This window comes from Spermophilus citellus (assembly GCF_964194105.1).
Source record: "Spermophilus citellus genome assembly, chromosome: 5".
NCBI lineage: Eukaryota > Metazoa > Chordata > Mammalia > Rodentia > Sciuridae > Spermophilus > Spermophilus citellus.
The window spans coordinates 52764395-52788270 of NC_138186.1; the positions used below are offsets into that span (position 1 = coordinate 52764395).

Sequence of the window (23876 nt, forward strand, 5' to 3'; positions counted from 1 at the left end):
CATACCCATTTGTGAAGCAATTGCTCTCTTCCTGTCTGAAGGGAGTTTCCTAAGACATGAGTGCTTCTAGGCCTTGGGACCCAGGGCTGTGTTTTTAACTTACACTGTGGGAGAAGCAGTAGTCTTACAAAACGAGGTAAATAAGGGAGAAGTCTCATCTGAAGAGAAAGAGTCCTGCTGGAGAAGGTAACATTGCCTGGGTGTCTTGCAGGATGTTTGGACCAGGAAGAGAGTACAACTTCACTCGGCCCAATGAGAAGGGAGAGTATGAGATTGCTGAAGGAATCAGTGCAACTGTATTTCGCACAGTGCTGGTATGTGGTAACTTTGGTTTTTTTTTTTTTATAAATATCCTCTTCCCCGGGAAATACATGTGCCCCTAAGAATTCCATTAATTATTCAGGAGGCTGAAACAAGAGGGCAGGAGTGTGAGGCCAGCCTGGGCAACCTAGGGAGACCCTGTCTCAAATAAAAAAAATTGTAAAAAGGGCCAAGGATGTAGCTCAGTGATAAGAGTGCTAGCCCAGCATCTAAAAGGCCCTGGGTTAAATCCTCACTGCTACAGGAAAAGAAAAGAGAGTTCCATCAACCATGTTCTTGACTTTACGGTTTGTTTCCCAGTTGTTGCCTTTTCTTATTTTCTATTCTTGTCCATCTTAATTATCTGAGCTCAGTTAAACATAGTCAGGATAGCCAGGAGCCACTCTATCATTTAATGAATCAACCAGCTTGATGATAATTCCAAGAACCCGTTACTTTAGCAAAAGTAATGCATGAGTGAATGAATGAATAGGATTGTAGAAGTCATCTTCATGTTGTTCTTTGCCATATTTCTTCTTTCTAATGTATTTACAGGATTATTATAAAACTGGTATCATCAATTGTCCTGATGGCATCTCTATTCCAGACCTTAGAGATACATGCGATTATCTCTGTATTAACTTTGACTTCAACACTATTCGATGTCAAGATCTGAGTAAGTACAGGAACACCTGCCAGTTGTATTGAGCAGCTGAACTCTAGGGCAAAGGAGTTTCCATTGTAGGTTGAGATCATCTGTAGAGGCACAGTGTCCTACTAACTTGTTCCCTTCTGCTTTGAAGTATTTTGAGGAAACAGAGTAAACAAAGAAAATCAAACCACTCACACAGTGGGTTTAAGTCTAGCTTGACTGCGGAGTCACAAAGCTAATTGCTTCCCTCTTGGGAAGGACTTTGGTGTCAACTCTTTTCTTTGTTTGCTTATTTATCTATTCTGATTAGTTATACATGAAACTTCTTATTCTTCCAGTTGTACATACTGTACAATTTTTTTTTAATATATTTTTAAATATCTTTATTTATTTTTATGTGGTGCTGAGGATCGAACCCAGGACCTCACTTGTGCTAGGTGAGCGCTCTACTGCTGAGCCACAATCCCAGCCCCAAAATGTACAATTTCATTGGTCATGTAATCATACAGGCACACAGGAAAGTTACATCCAAGTCATTCTACTATCTTTCCTATCCCCATCCCCTGCCTCCCTTCATTCCCCTTTGCTAATCCAATGAACTTCTGTGCGCACCACCCCCCCAATGTGAGTTAGCATTCACATATCAGAGAGAACATTTGGCCTTTGGGTTTTGGAGGACTAGCTTATTTTACATAGCATGATCGTCTCCAATAACAAAGAAAATGCCTATCTATGAGGAAAGGGTCACTAATAAGGTCAAACAGCAAAAATTGGCTGCATTCTTCTTAACATTATTTTAGTCGTTCTTAACCTACCGTTTGCTTAATGCTTTGTAGATATAGACTTGCAAAATCTTAAAACAGGGCTGGGCCTGTAGCTCAGTGGTACAGCACTTGCCTAGCATGTGTGAGGCACTGGGTTCGATCCTTAGCATCACATAAGTACATAAAATGAAGACATTTAACTACAAAAAACTTTTAAAAAAAATCTTAAAACAACTGCCATCTAAATTTTAACAAATGATGAAACTGAAAAATCTGCTTGTTCAAAGTTCTAATCATTAAATCTATGATTAGAATTCATATTGCTCTTATTACCTAGGCTTCCTGAATTATTTAAAGAATTATTCTTTGAACTTCATAATACATTTCCCTGCCTTTTGCATGAAGGGCTTTAGACTTGAGGTTTCTCTACTGAGTCTAATACACGCATAGAGTAAGTCTTTCAGTGTCACCAAACATCAGATTATCACTCTACTCTGGTACTCCAACTCCATGAAATTGGAGTCCAGAGCATCTTCAAAAGGGGTACTACAAAGAATCATCCCAACAGGATGGGTTCCATTTCTTGTAAAATTAATGTTCCTGGTGACACTGTGAGTCCAGCAAAATCTCAGTTGTTCAGGATGCTCAGGGATTATTAAACATGACCAAATCAAAGCATGGCAGACTGTGAAGCACATCTAACAAAGTCAGCTTAATTATCATCTTGGAGCAGGAATCAGTCTCTTTGCTTTGAAATATAAGACTTCTCTGAACCTGATCAGTGATAACAGCTGCAACCGAGTAGTCTTTTTTCATTCCAGGTATAAGTGCATTTAGACAGAAAGCATGTTCAGCTGTGTTTTCTCTCCCCAGGTGCTTTGCTGCATGAACTGTCTAATGATGGTGCTCACAAGCAGTTTGATCACTACCTCGAAGAATTGATTCTGCCCATCATGGTGGGCTGTGCCAAGAAAGGGGAGCGGGAGTGCCACATTGTTGTTCTGACTGATGAAGATTCTGTGGACTGGGATGAGGACCACCCCCCACCAATGGGGGAAGAATACTCCCAAAGTAGGAGCCCCTGCAGGGTGTAAATGATTTCAGCAAGAAAAATACTGTTCAGAGCAGCTCGATCCCAGAGCCAGGGTAGCTGTCATGGTCGAGCCAGTGGTGCGCACGCTCACCTGCACAGTGAACCTCTAGTGCTGCAGGTCTGAGCTCGGTGTTGGGAATACAATGAATGTCATTCCTCTCACTCCTGTTCTTGCTGTCTGGTACTGTGTCAGATCTGAGGCCACAGATTGCATAGTAGTGTCATTGTTCTTTCACTTATTTTTTATCTTTTTGGCTGAGGGGTACCAGGGATTGAACTCAGGGGCACTTGACCACTGAGCCACATCCCCAGCACTATTTTATTTAGAGACAGGGTCTCACTGAGTTGCTTGGCTCCTCACCACTGCTGATCATGACATTTTTAAGTCATTTTGAATTGGTAATAATTTAAAACTTAGGTATAAAAAGATCTACCTTTAAAAGTCTTATTCCATTCTGCCTCATCTACCTAGTTTTCTTCTTATTTCTTTTATATCTGTCCAAGTATATTTAGTACACATAAACAATTATATACTTGTTTTCCTCCTTTATTTCTTACCCCCCTTTCTTTTTTTTTAAATTTTTTTTAAAATTTTTTTTATTGGTTGTTCACAACATTACAAAGCTCTTGACATATCATATTTCATACATTAGATTGAAGTGGGTTATGAACCCCCAATTTTACCCCAAATGCAGATTGCAGAATCACGTCAGTTACACATCCACAATTTTACATAATGCCCTATTAGTAATTGTTGTATTCTGCTACCTTTCCTATCCCCTACTATCCCCCCTCCCCTCCCCTCCCATCATCTCTCTCTACCCCATCTACTGTAATTCATTTCTCTCCTTGTTTATTTTCCCATTCCCCTCACAACCTCTTATATGTAATTTTGTATAGCAATGAGGGTCTCCCTTCATTTCCATGCAATTTCCCTTTTCTCTCCCTTTCCCTCCCATCTCATGTCTCTGTTTAATGTTAATCTTTTCTTCCTGCTCTTCCTCCCTGCTCTGTTCATAGTTGCTCTGATTATATCAAAGAAGACATTTGGTATTTGTTTTTTAGGGATTGGCTAGCTTCACTAAGCATAATCTGCTCTAGTGCCATCCATTTCCCTGCAAATTCTATGATTTTGTCATTTTTTATTGCTGCATAGTACTCCATTGTGTATAGATGCCACATTTTTTTTATCCATTCATCTATTGAAGGGCATCTGGGTTGGTTCCACAGTCTAGCTATTGTGAATTGTGCTGCTATGAACATCGATGTGGCAGTATCCCTGTAGCATGCTCTTTTAAGGTCTTCAGGGAATAGTCCGAGAAGGGCAATAGCAGGGTCAAATGGTGGTTCCATTCCCAGCTTTCCCAGGAATCTCCAAACTGCTTTCCAAATTGGCTGCACCAATTTGCAGTCCCACCAGCAATGTACAAGTGTACCCTTTTCTCCACATCCTCGCCAGCACTTGTTGTTGTTTGACTTCATAGTAGCTGCCAATCTTACTGGAGTGAGATGGTATCTTAGGGTGGTTTTGATTTGCATTTCTCTGACTGCTAGAGATGGTGAGCATTTTTTCATGTACTTGTTGATTGATTGTATATTCTCCTCTGAGAAGTGTCTGTTCAGGTCCTTGGCCCATTTGTTGGTTGGGTTATTTGTTATCTTATTGTCTAATTTTTTGAGTTCTTTGTATACTCTGGATATTAGGGCTCTATCTGAAGTGTGAGGAGTAAAAATTTGTTCCCAGGATGTAGGCTCCCTATTTACCTCTCTTATTGTTTCTCTTGCTGAGAAAAAACTTTTTAGTTTAAGTAAGTCCCATTTGTTGATTCTTGTTATTAACTCTTGTGCTATGGGTGTCCTATTGAGGAATTTGGAGCCCCACCCCACAATATGTAGATCGGAGCCAACTTTTTCTTCTGTCAGACGCAGAGTCTCTGATTTGATATCAAGCTCCTTGATCCATTTTGAGTTAACTTTTGTGCATGGCGAGAGAAAGGGATTCAGTTTTATTTTGTTGCATATGGATTTCCAGTTTTCCCAGCACCATTTGTTGAAGATGCTGTCCTTCCTCCATTGCATGCTTTTAGCCCCTTTATCAAATATAAGATAGTTGTAACTTTGTGGATTAGTCTCTGTGTCCTCTATTCTATACCATTGGTCCACCCGCCTGTTTTGGTACCAGTACCATGCTGTTTTTGTCACTATTGCTCTGTAATATAGTTTGAAATCTGGTATCGCTATACCGCCTGATTCACACTTCCTGTTTAGAATTGCTTTTGCTATTCTGGGTCTTTTATTTTTCCATATGAATTTCATGATTGCTTTATCTATTTCTACAAGAAATGCCGTTGGGATTTTGATTGGCATTGCATTGAACCTATAGAGAACTTTTGGTAATATCGCCATTTTGATGATGTTAGTTCTGCCTATCCATGAACAGGGTATATTTTTCCATCTTCTAAGATCTTCTTCTACTTCTCTCTTTAGGGTTCTGTAGTTTTCATTGTATAAATCTTTCACCTCTTTTGTTAGGTTGATTCCCAAGTATTTTATTTTTTTGGAGGATATTGTGAATGGAGTGTTTTTCCTCATTTCCGTTTCAGAAGTTTTGTCGCTGATATACAGAAATGCCTTTGATTTATGCGTGTTGATTTTATATCCTGCCACTTTGCTGAATTCATTTATTAGTTCTAGTAGTTTCTTTGTAGACCCTTTTGGGTCTTCTAGGTATAGAATCATGTCATCTGCAAATAGTGATAATTTAAGTTCTTCTTTTCCTATTTTTATGCCTTTAATTTCTTTCGTCTGTCTAATTGCTCTGGCCAGTGTTTCGAGAACTATATTGAATAGAAGTGGTGATAGAGGGCATCCCTGTCTTGTTCCAGATTTTAGAGGGAATGCCTTTAACTTTTGTCCATTCAGAATGATGCTAGCCTGAGGCTTAGCATAGATAGCTTTTACAATGTCAAGGTAAGATCCTGTTATCCCTAGTTTTTCTAATGTTTTGAATATAAAGGGATGCTGTACTTTGTCGAATGCTTTCTCTGCATCTATCGAGATGATCATATGGTTCTTATCTTTAAGTCTATTGATGTGGTGAATAACATTTATTGATTTCTGTATATTGAACCATCCTTGCATCCCAGGGATAAATCCTACTTGATCATGGTGCACAATTTTTTTTGATGTGTTTTTGTATTCGATTCGCCAGAATTTTATTGAGGATTTTTGCATCTAGGTTCATTAGAGATATTGGTCTGTAGTTTTCTTTCTTTGAGGTGTCTTTGTCTGGTTTCGGAATCAGGGTGATGTTGGCCTCATAGAATGAATTTGGAAGAGCTCCCTCTTTTTCTATTTCCTGAAATAACTTGAAAAGTATTGATATTAATTCTTCTTTAAAGGTTTTGTAAAACTCTGCCGTATACCCATCCGGTCCTGGGCTTTTCTTGGTTGGTAGTCTTTTGATGGCTTCTTCAATTTCATCCATTGATATTGGTTTGTTCAAATTGTGTGTATCCTCCTGACTCAGTCTGGGCAAATCATATGACTTAAGAAATTTATCGATGTCTTCACTATCTTCTATTTTATTGGAATATAGGTTTTCAAAATAATTTCTAATTGTCTTCTGTATTTCTGTAGCATCTGTTGTGATATTGCCTTTTTCATCCCGTATGTTAGTAATTTGAGTTCTCTCTCTTCTTCTCTTCGTTAGCATGGCTAAAGGTCTGTCGATCTTATTTATTTTTTCGAAGAACCAACTTTTAGTTTTGTTAATTTTTTCAATAGTTTCTTTTGTTTCAATTTCATTGATTTCCGCTCTGATTTTAATTATTTCTTGCCTTCTGCTACATTTGCTGTTGTTTTGCTCTTCCTTTTCTAGGGCTTTGAGATGAAGTGTGAGCTCATTTATTTGTTGGTTTTTTTCTTTTTTTGAGGAATGACCACCAGGCGATGAATTTTCCTCTTAAAACTGCTTTCATTGTGTCCCATAGATTCCGATATGTTGTGTCTGTATTTTCATTTATCTCTAAGAATTTTTTGATTTCCTCCTTTATGTCTTCTGTAACCCATTGATCATTCAGTAACATATTGTTCATTTTCCATGTGATGTAGGATTTTTCCTTCCTTCTTTTATCATTGATTTCCAGTTTCATTCCATTATGATCAGATAAAATGCAAGGTATTATCTCCACCCCTTTATATTTACTGAGGGTTGCCCTATGGCATAATATATGGTCTATTTTTGAGAAGGATCCATGTGCTGCTGAGAAAAAAGTATATCCATTTGATGATGGTTGATATATTCTATATATGTCAGTTAAGTCTAGGTTATTGATTGTGATATTGAGTTCTATAGTTTCTTTATTCAACTTTTGTTTGGAGGATCTGTCCAATGGTGAGAGAGGTGTGTTGAAGTCACCCATAATTATTGTGTTGTGGTCTATTTGATTCTTGAACTTGAGGAGAGTTTGTTTTATGAATGTCGCAGCACCATTATTTGGTGCATAAATATTGATAATTGTTACATCTTGTTGGTGAATGATTCCTTTTAACAGTATATAATGTCCTTCTTTATCCCTTTTGATTATCTTAGTCTTGAAGTCAATTTTATTCGATATGAGGATGGCCACCCCTGCTTGCTTACGAGGACCGTGTGCATGGTATATTTTTTCCCATCCTTTCACCTTCAGCCTGTGTATGTCTTTTCCAATCAGATGTGTCTCCTGGAGGCAGCATATTGTTGGATTTGTTTTTTTAATCCATGATACCAGCCTATGTCGCTTTATTGGAGAGTTTAAGCCATTAACATTCAGAGTTACTATTGATATATGGTTTGTACTTCCATCCATGTTTGATTATTTATCCTTTTTTAAAAAAATTTAGTTTGTTTCTCCATGATTATCTTTCCCCTCGCCCTCTGTCTTTACCAAGGCACTTCCTACTGATGGTTTTGGTTATTGTTTTTCATTTCTTCCTCGTGTAGTGTTTTGCTCAAAATGCTTTGCAATGCTGGTTTTCTGGCTGCAAATTCTTTTAACTTTTGTTTATCATGAAAGATTTTTATTTCGTTGTCATACCTGAAGCTTAATTTTGCTGGATACAGAATTCTTGGTTGGCATCCATTGTCTTTCAGTGTTTGAAATACATTGTTCCATGACCTTCTTGCTTTCAGTGTCTGTGATGAAAAAATCCGTTGTTAACCTTATTGGTTTACCCCTGAATGTAATCTGTCTCCTTTCTCTTGTAGCTTTTAATATTTTCTCTTTGTTCTGTATATTGGATATCTTCATAACAATGTGTCTTGGCGTTGGTCTACTGTGATTTTGTGTGCTCGGTGTCCTGTATGCATCTTCAATTTGTATATCTGTTTTCTTTTTTATTTCTGGAAAGTTTTCTGTAATTATTTAATTCAGCGGGTTACTCATTCCCTTGGTTTGAATCTCTGTACCTTCTTCTATCCCGATGACTCGTAAGTTTGGTTTTTTTATGTTATCCCATAACTCTTGGATGTTTTTCTCGTGATTTTTTACCAGCTTTTCTGAGTTGGCTAGACTCTTTTCAAGATGATATATTTTGTCTTCATTATCTGACGTTCTGGCTTCTACTTGCTCCACTCTGTTAGTGATACTCTCAATTGTTTTTAATTTGGTTTTTCGTTTCTTTCATTTCTAGAATTATTGTTTGATTATTTTTTATAATCTCTATCTCCTGATAAAGATGCTTAACTTCTTCTTTTATCTGTTTATGTAATTCATTCTCAATGTGTTCTTTCGCTGCTTGAATTTGCTGTCTTGTATCCTCTTTAAGGTTCCATTCCATCTGTCTAAGGTGTTCCTTGAGTTCTTTATATGACCATTTTTCTGATGACTCTAGGTCCTCCTGAATATTTAGGCTGTCCTGCATTGTTTGTACTCCTTTTCTTCCTTGTTTTTTGAAGCTGCTCATGTTACTTCTTGTTCTGTTTGACTGATGAGTTACTGTTTACTCCTATAAATTTATTAGATGCTTGGGAGGAAAGGTATTAGAAGGGAAGGGAAGAAGTCACTAAAGAGAATGAGAGTAAGCAGGTAGAATTCAAGGAAGGGGGGATAAGATAATTGAAAAGAAATGAAAAGACAAAAGAAGAAAAAAAATAGGAAATAAAAAAAGAAAAAAAAGAAAAATAATAATAAAAATAAAAATTAAAATTAGAAGAAAAAAATTTAAAAAATTGTAAAAAAAATTAAAAAAAACAACAAGAAAGAAAAATGAAAATGAAAGAAAAACCCAAATCAAAAAAAAAAAAAAGAGAAAAGAAAAAAACTAATAAATGCAGTCTTAGAGTTTGATTAACTTCTCTTCCAGTAGGTGGCGCTGTGCCCACCAGCAAGTTTCTCCTGTCAATACGCGGGAACCAATCACTGCGCAGCAGCTCCTCCCAGACTGGGCGAGTCTCCAATCCTGAGTGCCTAGGGCCTCCTCTTGTGTCTAGTCACTTCCCACTTTTCCTCTAGCCAGGCCCCTCTCACGGGTGCCGCTCACCACAATACTGGCTACACGCCAGGTCTGCTGCTCCCGGGAGCCCTGTTTTCATGAACGACTGGGCACACTCTTCCAGTTTGCCATTCCCTCAGACCCTAAGTTTGTAGAGCTTGGGGCTGAGAATCCTCAGCGAATTTTACTTGCCCTCTGGTAGCCACGCCCCCGGTAGCTGGTGCAAGAGACCTCAGCTGTCAGCACTGGTGGGAGCGGTAGTTCTGCGCCAGCGGTCCCGCGCCACCTCTGATTCCCTCGGTCTCTTACCCCCCTTTCTTACACACTGTTTTCTACCATGTCTAACATAAAAAGCTTCACATTCTTTATGGTTGCATAATATGCCATTACATGAATGTACCGTGATTGACTAGGCTATAAATGATGAATTATGTGCAGTGATTATCCTTCTAAGTAGTCTTTTCATATATTCATTTCACCATAGAATATTTCCAGAAATGGAAATTCAAAAGCTTGTGCTTTTATAATCCTGATATTGCCAAATTATCCCTCATAAAATAGGGGTTGCCAATTTACACTTACAAAACATATGATAGATTGGTTTCCCACACCCTCACCAAAATACTACTTTTAAAACTTTTATCTTTGCCACTTTCTTAATAGGTTTTTTTTTAAAAAGGCATCTCGTAATCAGCATGAGTTTTAATTTGCATTTCTTATTTCATGAGTGAGGCTTTTAAATTTTTAAGTCAATTCTAATTTCCTTTTCTGTTTAACAACTTCCAGTCCTTCACTTGTTACATGATTGGATTTATTCTTTCACTTAGTGGTTTGTGAATACTCTATATATGGCAGCTGTGTATTAAGGAAGTTGGTTGTGATATGAATTACAAATATTTTCCCCATTTGGTTATCATTTGAGCTTTGTTAATGGTGATTTTGGTTATGCCGACATGCTGTATTGTTTCCTTTTATGGCTTCTAGGAGTCACTCAGAAAGACCTTCCCTACCCTGAGAATATAAAAAAGTTTCTCTTATGATTCATGTGTTGTTTAACCTTTGACCTATCTGGTTTCTTTTGGTATCAGTGGTCAAGTACACAGTTCATAGTTTGTTACCTCATCTACTTCCTCTTATAGAGGGCTTCATTTCCATGACTAACCCCAGGGGTTTTGTTGTTTTGTTTCAGTTCTTTATAGCTCCAAGCTCTACAGATTCTTCAAATATATTGAGAATCGAGATGTTGCTAAGACAGTGTTGAAGGAACGGGGCCTGAAAAACATTCGCATTGGGATTGAAGGTAAGAAAAATCCCAGTTAGCATTCGGGTTGTTACTTAGGGAGTAGATTGGATCTGGGGGAGGCACACATGAAAGCGGTATTTGTACTTCAGTATGAAGGTCTCGTGTTTGGGGTTTTGTTTGTTCTTATGTTTCCTTTCCACTTTTTCTCCATTGAAGATGCTTTAAAACAGCTACAGGAATAGGTCTAAAGATCAGTAGGGGCAAAGGACGCTGGTGGGGACTACAGCAGGACTGTGGGCTCCCCACGGAGAAGATTGTTCAGCAGTATTTTTTTGCGGGGGTGGGGTACCAGGGATTGAACTTGGGGGGCACTTGACCACTAAGCCATATCCCAGCCCTATTTTGCATTTTATTTAGAGACAGGGTCTCACTGAGTTGCTTAGTGCCTCGCTTTTGCTGAGGCTGGCTTTGAACTCTCAATCCTCCTGCCTCAGCCTCTTGAGCTGCTGGGATTACAGGTGTGTGCCACCGCGCCCTGCTCATTAGTAGTCTTGGTGAAGATGTTTGTGGGAACTGGAAGGGTCCTTCTGAAAAATACAGTTTGGGCATTCAGAATTTATGACTATGCCATACTTCTGAGGAATGTCTGGATATATTGACAGAACTACTTTAAATGATCTGGAGCAGTGGCTCCATCCTTGTCCCTCTTGGAAAGGTCTCAGACACTGCTTCTTGTAGTATGCTGAAGCCATCCTGGTCTCCCTGTCATGGATCTTTGACTTACATGCTTGGCTGCTTTTCCCGCCTCAATTTTGCCCTCAGAACCCATCAAGCCTTCGTTGTATCTGATTTTGGAATTTAAAATTGGAAGAAATTTTGAGATTTATCTATTAAACTCTTTTCCATTGCCTTTTCCATGTCTCTTGGGAGACCCTAGGAAAAGGATAGGAACACCCTGTTTCCCAGAGCAGCCCATCAAAGCATGAGAACATTCTTCCAGGCATCTTAAGAGATGACTGCCTCCCTTTCCTGCCTGCCTGCTAGTTGTGGCCTCTGAAGTTGCTTGGACTTTTTCCATTTCCATGTGAAAGCCTTTTGGGTATTTTAAGCAGCATTCCTGTTTGTCCATTAGGCTAAACAGTCTGCGTCTCCTTTGCCGGTCCTCATGTATTCTGCACTCTAAGCAACAGAACAAGAGGACATAAGTACCCAGGCCCTAGCAGGGTTTTTCTTCTGTGGTATTGTTGCCAGCAATTAAAGTCTCCTGGAATTAATAAGAGGTTCTCTTCCCCTTTCATTAGAAGAGGTAGAATTCTAGTTACTTCTCTTAAATTAGTCCCTTTCTAGGGACAAGTCCTACTAACCAAAGAGCAAGAAGGGCATGAGGCACAGGGACTGGTCACCTCCCATGTAGTTTTTCTTGCTGTCTGGATTTGGGAGGAAGGAGGAAATATGGACACAAGCTACACATAATTTGCCAGAATCAATGAGAAGGACTTTTTTCTCTGTTTCAGGGTACCCTACCTGTAAAGAAAAAATTAAGAGAAGACCTGGTGGTCGGTCTGAAGTTATCTATAATTATGTGCAGCGCCCGTTTATACAGATGTCCTGGGAAAAGGAAGAAGGAAAGAGTCGTCATGTGGATTTCCAGTGTGTTCGAAGCAAATCTCTCACTAATCTGGTAGCTGCTGGGGAGGATGTCTTGGAGGACCAGGAGATATTAATGCACCACCCACCCCAAGTGGATGAACTTGACCGGCTAAATGCCCCACTTTCTCAGATGGCTTCTAATGACTTTCAAGATTAGGGTCTGCTGTGAGCCCACCCCTCACCAGAGCTCTTCTCTGCCTGGAATGCCCTCAGCTAGGCCTCCCTGTCCTCCCTGTCATCTATCTCATTCTGAGTAGGAGACATGCTTCTCCCCCATTATTTCCTTTCCCCCATAATTAACATGTCCTCTGCAGTAAGTCTGTGCTTCTGGCAAGGAATGAAGAAGCACGCTTTGGTAATTAGGCTACCAGTTTTGCAGCAGCCCTGGTAACTTGAAAAATTTTGGTCTGGTGCTGTTAACTGAGTTTCTGCACAACTGCAAAAGCAGGAAAGGAAGACAAGACCTGTTGCCTCATATTAAGCAAAGAAGTCCTCGTCCTTTGTGCTCTGTGGTTTTTGTTTTGTTTTATATTAGGTAAATTGCTTAGCAGCAAAGGGACCAAACCTAAAATGAGACAATCTCTTATCTTGTAAACATGGGCACTAGTGAGATGCTCACTAGAGGTTAATGAAATGCCATTCCTGGGGCATTGCAACTAGGAAAGCTAGGCTCACTCAGAATGTCTAAAAGAAATTCTTAAGAGCTAAAGTTAATTTTTGTGTCTTACTAATGCAATGAACAATCCAAAGCCACACAAGACAGGTTCTTTGGCAGAAAGAATAATAATGACAAAGGTATAAGAAACCTTTTTAGCTTCAGCATTTATGAACCTAGATAAATGGATAATTCATTTGGAATGAAACTCAAAAACAAGTAGAAGCTCCTCTCCAAATCAGGCCAGTCAGATTATCCTGGAGCGGATTCTATGTGAAGTCACAGGTCTTGGTGCCCTAGGGCAGCCCTTTGCTGTGGGTGTGCCAGGGGAACCTGAGCTATGGCTTAAAGGCCTTCAAGATGAGTCCAGAAATTTCTCTTAAGTGCTCGGTATCTTGTGTGTGTGAGAGATACTGGGACTGAACCCAGAGGCCCTCCACCACTAAGCTGTATCTCTAGTCCTTTCTTTTTAAGTTTTACTTTGAGACAAGGTCTCTCTGAATTGCCGAAGCTGGCCATGAATTTGGAGTCCTCCTGCCTCAGCCTCCCAGGTCACTGGTATTATAGGCGTGTGCCTCTTCTCCCGGCAGTGCTCAGTATCATAACAGAAAGATTTATAAGAGCTCCAGAGAGAAGGCATTTGTGATAAAGCGGGGTGGGAAAACTCACGTGCAGGATTTTCCAAATTTGTTCTTGTACCATGGAATTTTGGTGGATCAGTAAAGTTCAGTTTCTGAAATAGCCCATTAGTTGTTCACACACTGGGTAAGAAAACGATACTAATGTTCCCAGTGGAAGGCAAGTCAGGCCTGGCAGCTTTGTTGGATTTCTCAGCTCTATTAACAGTGCATGGTGGTTGACAATGCAGATTGCTCTCCCCAGCCCCCACCTGCCTCTGGCACCTCTGTGGCTAGTAAAAGCAGGGCTGAATTCAAGAGTCCAGCACCAGCTGGAAGTGTTTGGGGATTATCTTCCATTTTCTGTTAGAAGTTGACTTTCCATTTCCCGCCCTGGGCGTTTTCCCATCACTTATTTGCACAGGCAGGTACCTTCAAGTTGTTTAAGGTAAGAACATGACTCGTTTTCTTAAATTCCATTTCCATGCGGCTCTATAGAGCAGGCTCCTCGATTCCATTTACCCAAGTCACAGTCCTCCACACACCAAGTCGGGTGTTGAGCTCCCCTGTCTCCAGGATTGAAGAACAAGAATGTTCTGAGGCAACCAGCTTCATGGGGGAATGAGTGCTGTTTCTCACTTGGAAAAAGCAGTAGTGAGGGGTTAAACTGAGCTGTCCCTCACCTGGAGCTCTGATAACCATTGGTGTCTATTTTTGTAAGACGAATGGTCAGGGATAAGGGAAGGGTTAGGGTTCTTTGTAGCCAGAAATTAGTGTTTCTGTGAAACTAATTGGCTCATATTTGAAGTCACCTTACTGGCACCACATTCACATCCACTAGCAGCTGAGCAGCTCAGGGAAGTGTTGAAGGGTGCTTCCCAGCAGACTTACATGCCATTACAAAGCAGATATGAATTTTCTGACATTTGTGTATTTGTGATGTAACTTCTCCTGTTACAGCTCATGCATTGTTATCTGAGTGTAAACACGCCCCAGCTAACACCTAATTAGTTCATGCTTAGGTGAAAAAGGTGATCAGAGTACAACATGTACTTGGTACTTTGTTCTGTGTTGTTCATTCCCTCAAGCTTTTGAGAGGCAAATCGTTCCACTCCCAGAATTGTAGGTTAACGTGCATTTGGCCCCAACCAGTGGGGTTTGAGGAAGTGGAAATCTGTGAGGATTAATCTGTTAGTGTCACCAGGTGGTGGTCACTAAGGGAAAAACTGGAACCACAGATCCCTGCTGGTGAAGCGGGAGGTTTTTTCCTGCATCTCTCCCAACCCCAACTTAGACAGCAGCATCATTGTCATTTGGTGGCTCCCCTTAGCTGTGCCTGTCCCAGGGTTGGGACATTCCGCAACGGCAGGACTTCTCAGTCCTCTTGGGAACAAAGGCTGGGTTGCCATCATCCCCTTGAGTCAGTTACTGGCCATCAGGCAAGAGGTGTTTCTCCCTAATAGAAAAGGTGGAAGTTGGGTTTGGTGTCTTTTCTAAGTGCCTAAATAAGTAAGCCAGGCTGTTTATACAGAAAGATTTTCATAAGCAAAATGGTTTGACCCAGTTTCAGAGCATCTCAGCGAGCCAAGGTGAACCTGGGTCTGAGTTTAGACTCCTGGGTTGGTGTCTGCATCATACCTTGTGTAGCTGGTGAGAAAGCAGAGCCACTGAGGAGCTGGAGAGGGAGCCAAGAGCTGATATTAAAATGTGTTAGAGGAGTTCGTGGTTTCTCCAAAGTAGAAGAAAAGTGTTGAAGGAGTGATAGCAAAAAGGGTAAGGAAGACAAGTAGCTGGATTTATTGCGCAGTATCCAGTGGCTAGAATTATTTAAAATTAAATCTCAAGAGGACAGCATGATATCTAATGAATTCAGGTCTATGAAAATACTGTGGAGTAGGCCCAGGGGGAGAGAGATCTATTTTCAAATAGTGTAACAAAGTGTCTGTCATCAAAACAAATATTCAGAGCACCGACTTTAACTCGCAAACTGTCATAAAGTGTGATGTGGAGTCCTTGAAAATCAAGTATTTGTAAGTAACGCATTCAATGCCACTTGTTGCCATCACTTTGAAACTTAAAATGGGCAGAGTGAGCTCGAAGCAAATCTGATGCTTTCATGGGAGATGGAGCCACGTTTGTCTTCTGGAAGGGATCACCTCTGGGGAGAATCACTTTCTCCTAATGGCAAAATGCTTGTAGGTTTTGCCTCTTTACTTTGTATTTACTTCTCAAGTTGCACTTGTTCACCTACCAGTGTTTACGAAATCCTATATTTGGGATGCTTTTTCTATAATAAAATATTATCATTTGTGTGCCTGTTTTTTTTTTTTTTTTTTTTTTTTTTTTTTGGAAAAAATAAAATCACAAAGCAAGACACCAGCAGGATAGGAAAGGATGGCACTGGGATGAGTGAGCAGAGCCTGCTTTCCTCTGACCTGGGCCTCCCCTGGACCTCCGTGAGCCCTCTCGATCTGCCTCTCTTTGCTGGTTAATTTGCACTCAAGACCTCCGGGCACTCAAATCCTGACCCTCTTTTTCTTTCTGTGATTTGGCCCCACTCTAGTCAAAAGTGCTCACTCAGCCCTACTTGGCCTGGAGCTTATTGGCGTTAATAACCTAAAGGTTGAAAAGCAAGCTGTGCACCCCGCAGCAGGCTACTATTTTACCAGATGGCCCAGGAGTTTAAGAACATGCCCTCCTGGGCTCAGTGGTTCACACTTGTAATGCCAGCTCCTCAGGAGGCTGAGGCAGGAGGGTTGCAAGGACAAGGTCAGCCTGAGCATATCCCAAAATAAAAATTTTTTAAAAAGCGTTGGGGGTGTAGCTCAGTGGTAGAGTGTCCCTGGGTTCAACCCCCAGAGTCACATAACAAAAGAATGCACCTTGAAGACAGCCAGTTGAGTGTGTTTTGTGCCTGACCGCAGCCATACACCGACTGGACACAGTTTCACAAGCCCCTTCAAGGGGCTTTTATTGTCATGTGGAGCAGACCTGCAAATAGTTCAGGTCACTTAGGAAGTCCAAAAGAATGGAGGTGTCAGTTTTTACTTAGAGGAATACAAAAAAGACTTCCGGAAGTCACTTGTGAACCAAATTGTGGAGAACTGCATGAGGGAAGGAAGTATTCTAGGCTAGCTCAGATACATGCTTGGAGGTAAAATAATAGCTTGTCATCAGGGAAAAGGATGGAATGGTACAGAGATGTGGGCAGAGTAAGGAGAGACTAGCTCAAAGTTGGACTCCATTAATAGGAACCCTAAAGGGTTTTTAGGCAGAATGATGAACCAGACTTGGAATCTAGAATTTCTTTGGCAGCAGGGAGAATACATTAGAGAGGGGAGGACCAGACACAAGGAGGCCTGTGATGAACCACGTAAGGAACAAGGAGAGGCACTGGCAGAATGGATGGCCATGCCCTGAACTCAGGCGCTTACTGAAGACAGCCTTATTTGGAGGCTCCAAACTTTCTTGCTTGGACATCTGGGTAGACGAAACTAGAAGTGTATATGGGAGCAAGAGGAGCTCTTGTGTCTGAGCCTACATGACGCCTTGTAGGGGCTGTTTCTGGCAGAGTTCTGAGAAGGGACCTAGGTAGGTTGGGTTAGAAGATAAGACCTCAATTAAAAAGTGGTAGCTAAAGCCACAGCAAGGAGAGAGCACACAGCATTTAAGTGGTGGGGAAAGGGACTAGAGAAGGAAAGGTGGGGAGGAAAACTTAAAAAAAAATTCAACAGTGCAAGTGCAGCAGGACAGAGGAGAACACGGCGGGGGGGGGGGGGGCATTGTAAGTGAACACCAAGGACCAGGGGAATTCTAAACCCTAATGCTAGGGATGACTAACATTTCACACATGGGACAGAAACCAGACTGTGAGCTGGCATGGTAACACATGCCTATAATCCCAGCAACCTGTGAAACTGAGGCAGGTAGATAGCAAGTTTGAGACCATCCTAGGCAACTTAGCAAGGCCCTGTCTCAGGAGAAAAGAAATCCGACTGAAGTGAGCTGAGGGGCTGGGGATGTGGCTCAAGTGGTAGCGCGCTCGCCTGGCATGCGTGCGGCCCGGGTTCGATCCTCAGCACCACATACCAACAAAGATGTTGTGTCCGCCGAGAACTAAAAAATAAATATTAAAAATTCTCTCACTCTCTCTCCTCTCACTCTCTCTCTAAAAAAAAAAAAAAAAGAGTTGCTTGAAGTGAGCTGAGTGGGAGAGGGAAATGAGGAAGTGAACAAAAGTGCCTCAACCACAAGGGGCCACACTGCCAGGCCCCAGAATCTTGGACTGCACTTCTTTCCCGTCAAATCATGACTACTTAGAATAAAACATCTCTGGGAAGCTTCCCTATGCCACTCAACCGAATTGGCTTATCGGCACTGTCACCTCGACACCAATTTAATAACTTCACTGTTGATGCTACAGCTGGTAAAGCCCCTTAGTGTGGGAATCCTCGCCTCCCACAGATCTGCAGTTCAAAAACATGATGAGCTCCCTATTGTGTCCCCAGAGCGCCCGGTACATCATGGACCTTAAACATTGTTTGAGCAAGATGTTTCTCTCCGGAAATAGAAAAATAGAAATTTAAAAAAGTATCAAGGAGTCTGGGTTTGTTTGTTTGTTTGTTTTTGAGACAGAGTCTTGCTAAGTTGTCAGGGGTCTTGTTAGGTTGTTGTCAAACACGATCCTCCTGCTTCAGCTTCTCAAGTCACTGGGATTACAGGTGTGCCCCACCTTGCCCACTAAGAAGCCTGTTTTTCAAGTCAGTGGTTTTGATAGATCATTCTAGGGAAATGTATGCTAAGTAGGATATGAAAAGTACCACTCTGAATCCTTTGAGTTCAATTAAAAGTACCATTTGAGGGGCTGGGGTTGTGGCTCAGTGGTAGAGCACTCACCTAGCATATGTGAGGCACTGGGTTCAAGCCTCAGCACCACAAAAAAATAAAGGTGTGTCCAACTACAATCAACCAACAAATAAATAAATAGATAGATAAAATACCATTTGGGTTACACACCTAGGTCCCAGAGAGAAAAAGAATGAAGTGATCCAGGAAATGTGCCTTCCAAGCAATCAATGGCAGGGGTCTCCTGTTATGAGTTTTGAAATCAGCAATGTGCTGATTAATCCTGAGTGAATTCATCTGAATTTTATTTTTGAAAGTAATTCTAAAAAGAAACAGGTATTAAAACTTCTTATGCATTCCTGAATCAAAGACAGACTCAGGACCATCAATATTGTTTCATTTTAGTATGCACTAAAGCTTTACTAGTGTAACAATTTTATTTTCCAACTTCCCCCAATGAAAGAGAATTAACTGTGAACAAGATCAACTGAATCAGCATTTCCTAAGGTGTTTCTTGGGACCCAAAAGCCTTGGAAAAACTACTAATTCTGGCTACTAAGTCTTTGCCCCTTCTTACCTATTTCTGAGGTTCCTTTCCCCAGAAAGGGTCTAAGGAGTGAAACAGAACAGCACTGCTACAGCACACAGCCTCTCAGCGGCTGACCCTGCTCTAATGGAAATGGAAGGCTAAGTCCCATCCTGTAATCTTGTGAGGGAAAACAAAGGGTTGGGTTGTAAACAGCTGTGCAAAGGGCTCACTTGTTTTGTTTTTGTGGCGCTGGGGGTTGAACCCAGGCCCTTGTGCATGGGAGGAGAGCACTCGATCAGCTGAGATGTATCCCCAGCCCCAAGGCCCCACTTTTGCACAGGTGCAGCACTTTTGCCAGCAGGTGTGTGTGACCTTGTTGCAAGGGGAGGGCCCACTCCCGGTAACCTTGAATGAGGTGGAAAGAATATGTGTAGGGGCTGACAGAAGTCTTTAGAGGGACACCAATTCAGAAGGCTGGCTCCCTGGAAACCAAATCTGACCCTAGCTTCCCTGAGACAGGACCGCACTTTGCATAGAGGACCACAGCGTACTGTTGTGACGTTCAACAACTAAGGGCTTAAAAGAAGCCACCAGTACTGTTCTGAATTATAAACCACTTTTGCTTTAAAACACATCACAGATTTCCACTACTGTTTTCACACAGTTTATTCAGAAGTTTAAATATTAAAACGTGGGTATTTCCCCCTAAAACAAATCACCCCCTGCCACTCCCCAACACACATATGCTACTGGTACTCCTGTTACTTCTCCTTACCCTACTTCCCAAACACTCTTGCAAAACACACTGTGGGTCAGGACCCCAACTATTTGGTAATACAAAGAACTACAATGTTACACAAAAGAATCTCATTTTCTTTCTTTCACAAACAGGCTATGAATGAAAGATTAAGGGTGAACACACTCCCTCCATCCGGAGTAAAGACTTCTAGCATTCTTTTTTTCTTCATCTAAGATGTTAAAACCCAGGCGGTTTCACTTACAACTGTAACTCTGATCCTCTACTCTTCTCTTCTGAATGTCTAAGCTGGGCACTTCCCTTTCAAAGCTGACCTTCTCAACCTCGAGACTGAAGAAAGCAGTTTCCAGCTGCAGCTTAGCCATGATGCTCCACAACAGGCAAAGTTACCACACAGGTGCAAATGATGCTTTAATAGTTATCAAAACTTAAAACCAGAAATGAGTAATGCATTAATATGGAACCTCCACATTTTTCTGACGCAGCAAAAGTCCTCTGAAGGTGGCAGTGCTGTGACAGAGAAGGCACTTGGTGCTAAAATTCAGAGGGTCTCTTGTGAGAGAATGCCACAGCAGAGGCCCAGTCAGCCTGAGCTGCAGGTGACCCTTTAGGGTGTGGGGGGAGTATCCCCCAGAAAGGCATCTGCAAAGGAAAAATTTGTAATCATGATTCCAAGGCAAAATGGCTACTTAAAGTTAGGAGAGGAAAAGACCAAGAGAGAAGACAAAACGATTGCACCAGGGATAGAGGAATGAACCTTACAAGGACTTGTCAGCCAGCTGTGCACTTGTATTGAGCTGGTATCTTCAGCACTTCCAGGAGGTTCTGCAGACTTCACAGGAGCAGAATCTTAGCCAAGAGCTAAGCGCCCTCCTTGCTGTGATTCCAGAATACACTGAGTCCCTGCTGGCAGCATTTACAGGTATTGCTGGTTCATAGCAACATCCGTCTTAGGGATTTTCTGATACAGTCTGAAGACAATGTGAGGGTTTCCACTTGATCCAGAACTCCTTGGCAATGCCCAATGGCTTTTGGGGCCTTCTATGAGCAACAACGGATCAAGCTGTTGTTCTCCCATCAACACTCAGAAGAGCAGCATGAATCTTTTAGATGGGTGGGAAAAGGGAGATAAATCAGTGGTCTGAGGGTCTTTATCCTAGTACCATAAAGTGCACCATGAATGGAGGCTATGAAAAGCCACTTGTCCGAGGCTGAAGTATGGGGAGAAACTACCATCGCTGTCCAGTGGGATGGTGGGTCATTTCCCTCAGCCAAAATGTTGGCCACTGAGACTGTCATTATTGCTTTATTTTCTTGGTACTATAGAACTTTTACTGTAAAGAAAAAGAAATACTTGGTGGGCTTGGCAGATGGTGTGTCACCATATCACAGCAATTGGCTGATATTTAGGGAGTGTCCATAAGAATCTCAATAATGTTGGATGATGGCTGTTTTTCCCCTTCATTCTGATGAATTCGGGAAAATACAAAATTCTTTTTAAAACACCTATCAAATTGGCTCATGATGCTTCTCAAGAAGCAAGACAACTGTTTATGGCCAATGTAGTAGAAATGGCTGTCACTGTTCTTTCAGATTTCAGATGCATTATGGAAGAAAATCCACTTACTATCACATTTCAGGAAATTTGACTATGACATATTGTAGGCTTCCATAAACTCTTTGGAAGCTCTTTCAGAAAAGTGTAAGAAGAAAACTCTGATGTTGTACAAAGAACCCTGCTCCACTCAGGATTCCATGACTAGGGTCCTATTTTGCTGCTTTCATATAGGAAGGTATCGCCCCCCTTGCAGTCAGGCCTTCAAAGCGCTTGTAGGTGTAATTGATGAAGACCCAGTCTTTGTTCTTGTAGTCAGTCTCAGGGTGATTACTCGTGGCCACTGGGAAAGAAACAGAGGTGAGAGTTGAATCAGTCTTACCCCAACGGACTATTCAGTACTGAAGGTGTGTCATCCTGAACACACTGCAATTTCTACTTGGAAAATGTTGTTTTTCACTCTGCAAATGTTCTACATTTGCTTATATGTTCTTTGAATCCCATATTTCTGCAGAAATATTTTTGAAGATTTATTTTCAAATCTACCTAATCTTTAATAACAAAAGAATGGTTTATGACTTGCCCGCCGACTTGAACAGTCTAGACATGGGAATTTTGTATTCATTTCCTTTTAACAAGGTCTCACCACGTCCCAGCATTAGTATTGGAAAAATCCTTACAAAGGATCTGAAGCACTGAAGTTCCTGTCCACGTTTTCTACCCTGATTTATAAACATTGTCCCAAAATTGGGGATGGGGAGGATAATGTGGAATTACCTGTTGGCTTAAGAATATCAGATTCTGGAAACTCATCAAAGTTTGAGGTATCATCAATGCTTTTGATTTCAATAGATATGGCAGCCGGTCTCTCCCTGCCAGGAATAGACAAGCCAAAAGTTACTATGGTTAGCGTTCACATGGATATTGATCAAACCTTTCCCCCCAAAGACTCATGGTCTGACAGGGAAGACTATTCACTGTCAGAAAGCATTTATTTTCTCTGAAAAGCTCATGAATGCTGACCAAATGACTGCATTCAAACAAAATCATTATTTTTATTTTTTCGGTTCTGGGGATTGAACCCAGGGGCGCTTAACCACTGAGCCACATCTGCAGCACTTTTTAAATATCTTATTTAGAGACAGGTTCTCTCTAAGTTGCTTAGGGCCTCACTAAATTGCAGAGTCTGGCTTTGTACTTGTGATCCCCATGCCTGTCATCCCAGCCTCATCTACCGAGCGGCTGGGATGACAGGCATGTGCCACTATAGCCAGCAACAAGGTAACTTTAATAATGGTGCCAACCAATGAATGGTTAAAAGATATAGCAAAAGAAAGGCAAAATGAAAATCACAAGAATGCAACCAGAACACATGTACTAAATAAAATGACAAGTTCTTCACCTTCTGTTTAGCAAGCTGCAAGTGCTGAGTGAGAAGGTCTGCGGCTATTGCAGGCCCGTGTTCTCAAGGCCACTGGCAGCACCCTGCCCTCCACAGCCTCCCTCTCCTTCCCATTGGCACACACCCCCGCTCTGCTTTTGCCTCTATTTCCTTTCTCCATCTCCCAGGATTAGCCACTAGTCTGTGGGCAGGGACAGTCTTGCTGGTGACCCTTAACACCAGAGAGGTTACATAAGAGCAAAGACAACATATTTCAAAATGGCTCCCTTCACCAAGGGATCCAAAGTTCACTGGGCTTTATAAATAATTCTGGATTCAATATATTCCATAGCACATGGCTGATGAGGCCCAACTCCCCATCTTCACCATGAATAAAAATCCAGAAAAGACTACGTTTCTAAGCAGCTCTTTTCCTTTACATAGCTTGCCAAAGATGATTCTTCCTAATAAATACTAATTATGAACTTTCAAAAATAATCCTGAATATGAGTATACCTGATATGTTCCCAGTCAACACCTTCAAAAAAAGAATTACTTTTGATTTCCTCAACTCCGGGGGCTCCAATTCTATGTTCCCATTCACAGCAGAACCTGGAAAAGATAGAGGACTTTCAGCACACCTCAAGGAGTTTCTTCAGGCAAAGAAAAAAATAAACTCTCCTTCTTCTTCTTTTTTTTTTTTATTTGTTTGTTTTCAAGAGAAGAATGGGGAAAAGCAGGGATCAGACCCAAAGATAATGAAAAAATGCCTGAGCAGGAGGAGGTGGGGGAATGTTCTCTGATACCTCAAAATTAGATCCTTGGCTTTCTCAGAGATGGGAACTTCTGGAGGAAAAGTCAGAGTTTCTTTCCAGTTCATCACCTTCTTGTATGTCTCCTGAGGGGTCTCAGAACAGAAAGGTGGGTAGCCTGTAATAAAAAGGAACTTTGAATCTGACTGAAATTATCCTCCTTGACACAGTTCCACATATCGTTGAGGACTACCTGACACCTCTGTACGTCCATTCCTCTATAATAGTCAGGGTTTCCACTTATCCCAGAGAACATCTAGACCAATTTTTCATCCTCCCCTCCCCCCACAAAAGCTTCACGAAGTCTGAAGTGAAGTTATACTTTTGGTACCACTAGGAAGCCAGTAAATACTTGCTGGGAAAAGAAAAAAGTGGGAATCACCCTGCTGACAGGATGAAATATCACCATTAAAAAATTACCCATTCTAGGAATACACTTGTATGGGTACAGTGCCAAAACAGCTGAATAAGAAAAAAGCATGGGCTTTAAAAGTGACCACCATGCCTCTTTTTTTTGAGAGGTGCGGGCAAGAAGATAAGCACTCACAT

The 23876-nt window shown here is 41.3% G+C and overlaps 2 protein-coding genes across 11 annotated transcripts in view; one reads left to right on the plus strand and one right to left on the minus strand.

Moving 5' to 3' along the window:
* The window catches only part of KCTD20 (potassium channel tetramerization domain containing 20), a 40948-nt gene extending 25188 nt beyond the window's left edge, over positions 1-15760 (plus strand). For all 9 annotated transcript variants that reach the window (XM_081295337.1, XM_081295335.1, XM_081295339.1 and 6 more), the window contains 5 exons: positions 212-314; positions 856-976; positions 2590-2787; positions 10473-10583; positions 12041-15760. In XM_081295337.1, the coding sequence (XP_081151463.1) occupies positions 212-314; positions 856-976; positions 2590-2787; positions 10473-10583; positions 12041-12333 (826 nt within the window). In that variant the 3' untranslated portion in view covers positions 12334-15760. The remainder of the gene's footprint in view (positions 1-211; positions 315-855; positions 977-2589; positions 2788-10472; positions 10584-12040) is intronic.
* A 4217-nt stretch (positions 15761-19977) lies between these two features.
* Positions 19978-23876, minus strand: part of STK38 (serine/threonine kinase 38) — a 48501-nt gene continuing 44602 nt past the window's right edge. For both annotated transcript variants that reach the window (XM_081296512.1, XM_081296511.1), the window contains exons 11-14: positions 23322-23445; positions 23032-23127; positions 21912-22006; positions 19978-21477 (exon numbers count right to left, since the gene is read on the minus strand). In XM_081296512.1, the coding sequence (XP_081152638.1) occupies positions 21347-21477; positions 21912-22006; positions 23032-23127; positions 23322-23445 (446 nt within the window). In that variant the 3' untranslated portion in view covers positions 19978-21346. The remainder of the gene's footprint in view (positions 21478-21911; positions 22007-23031; positions 23128-23321; positions 23446-23876) is intronic.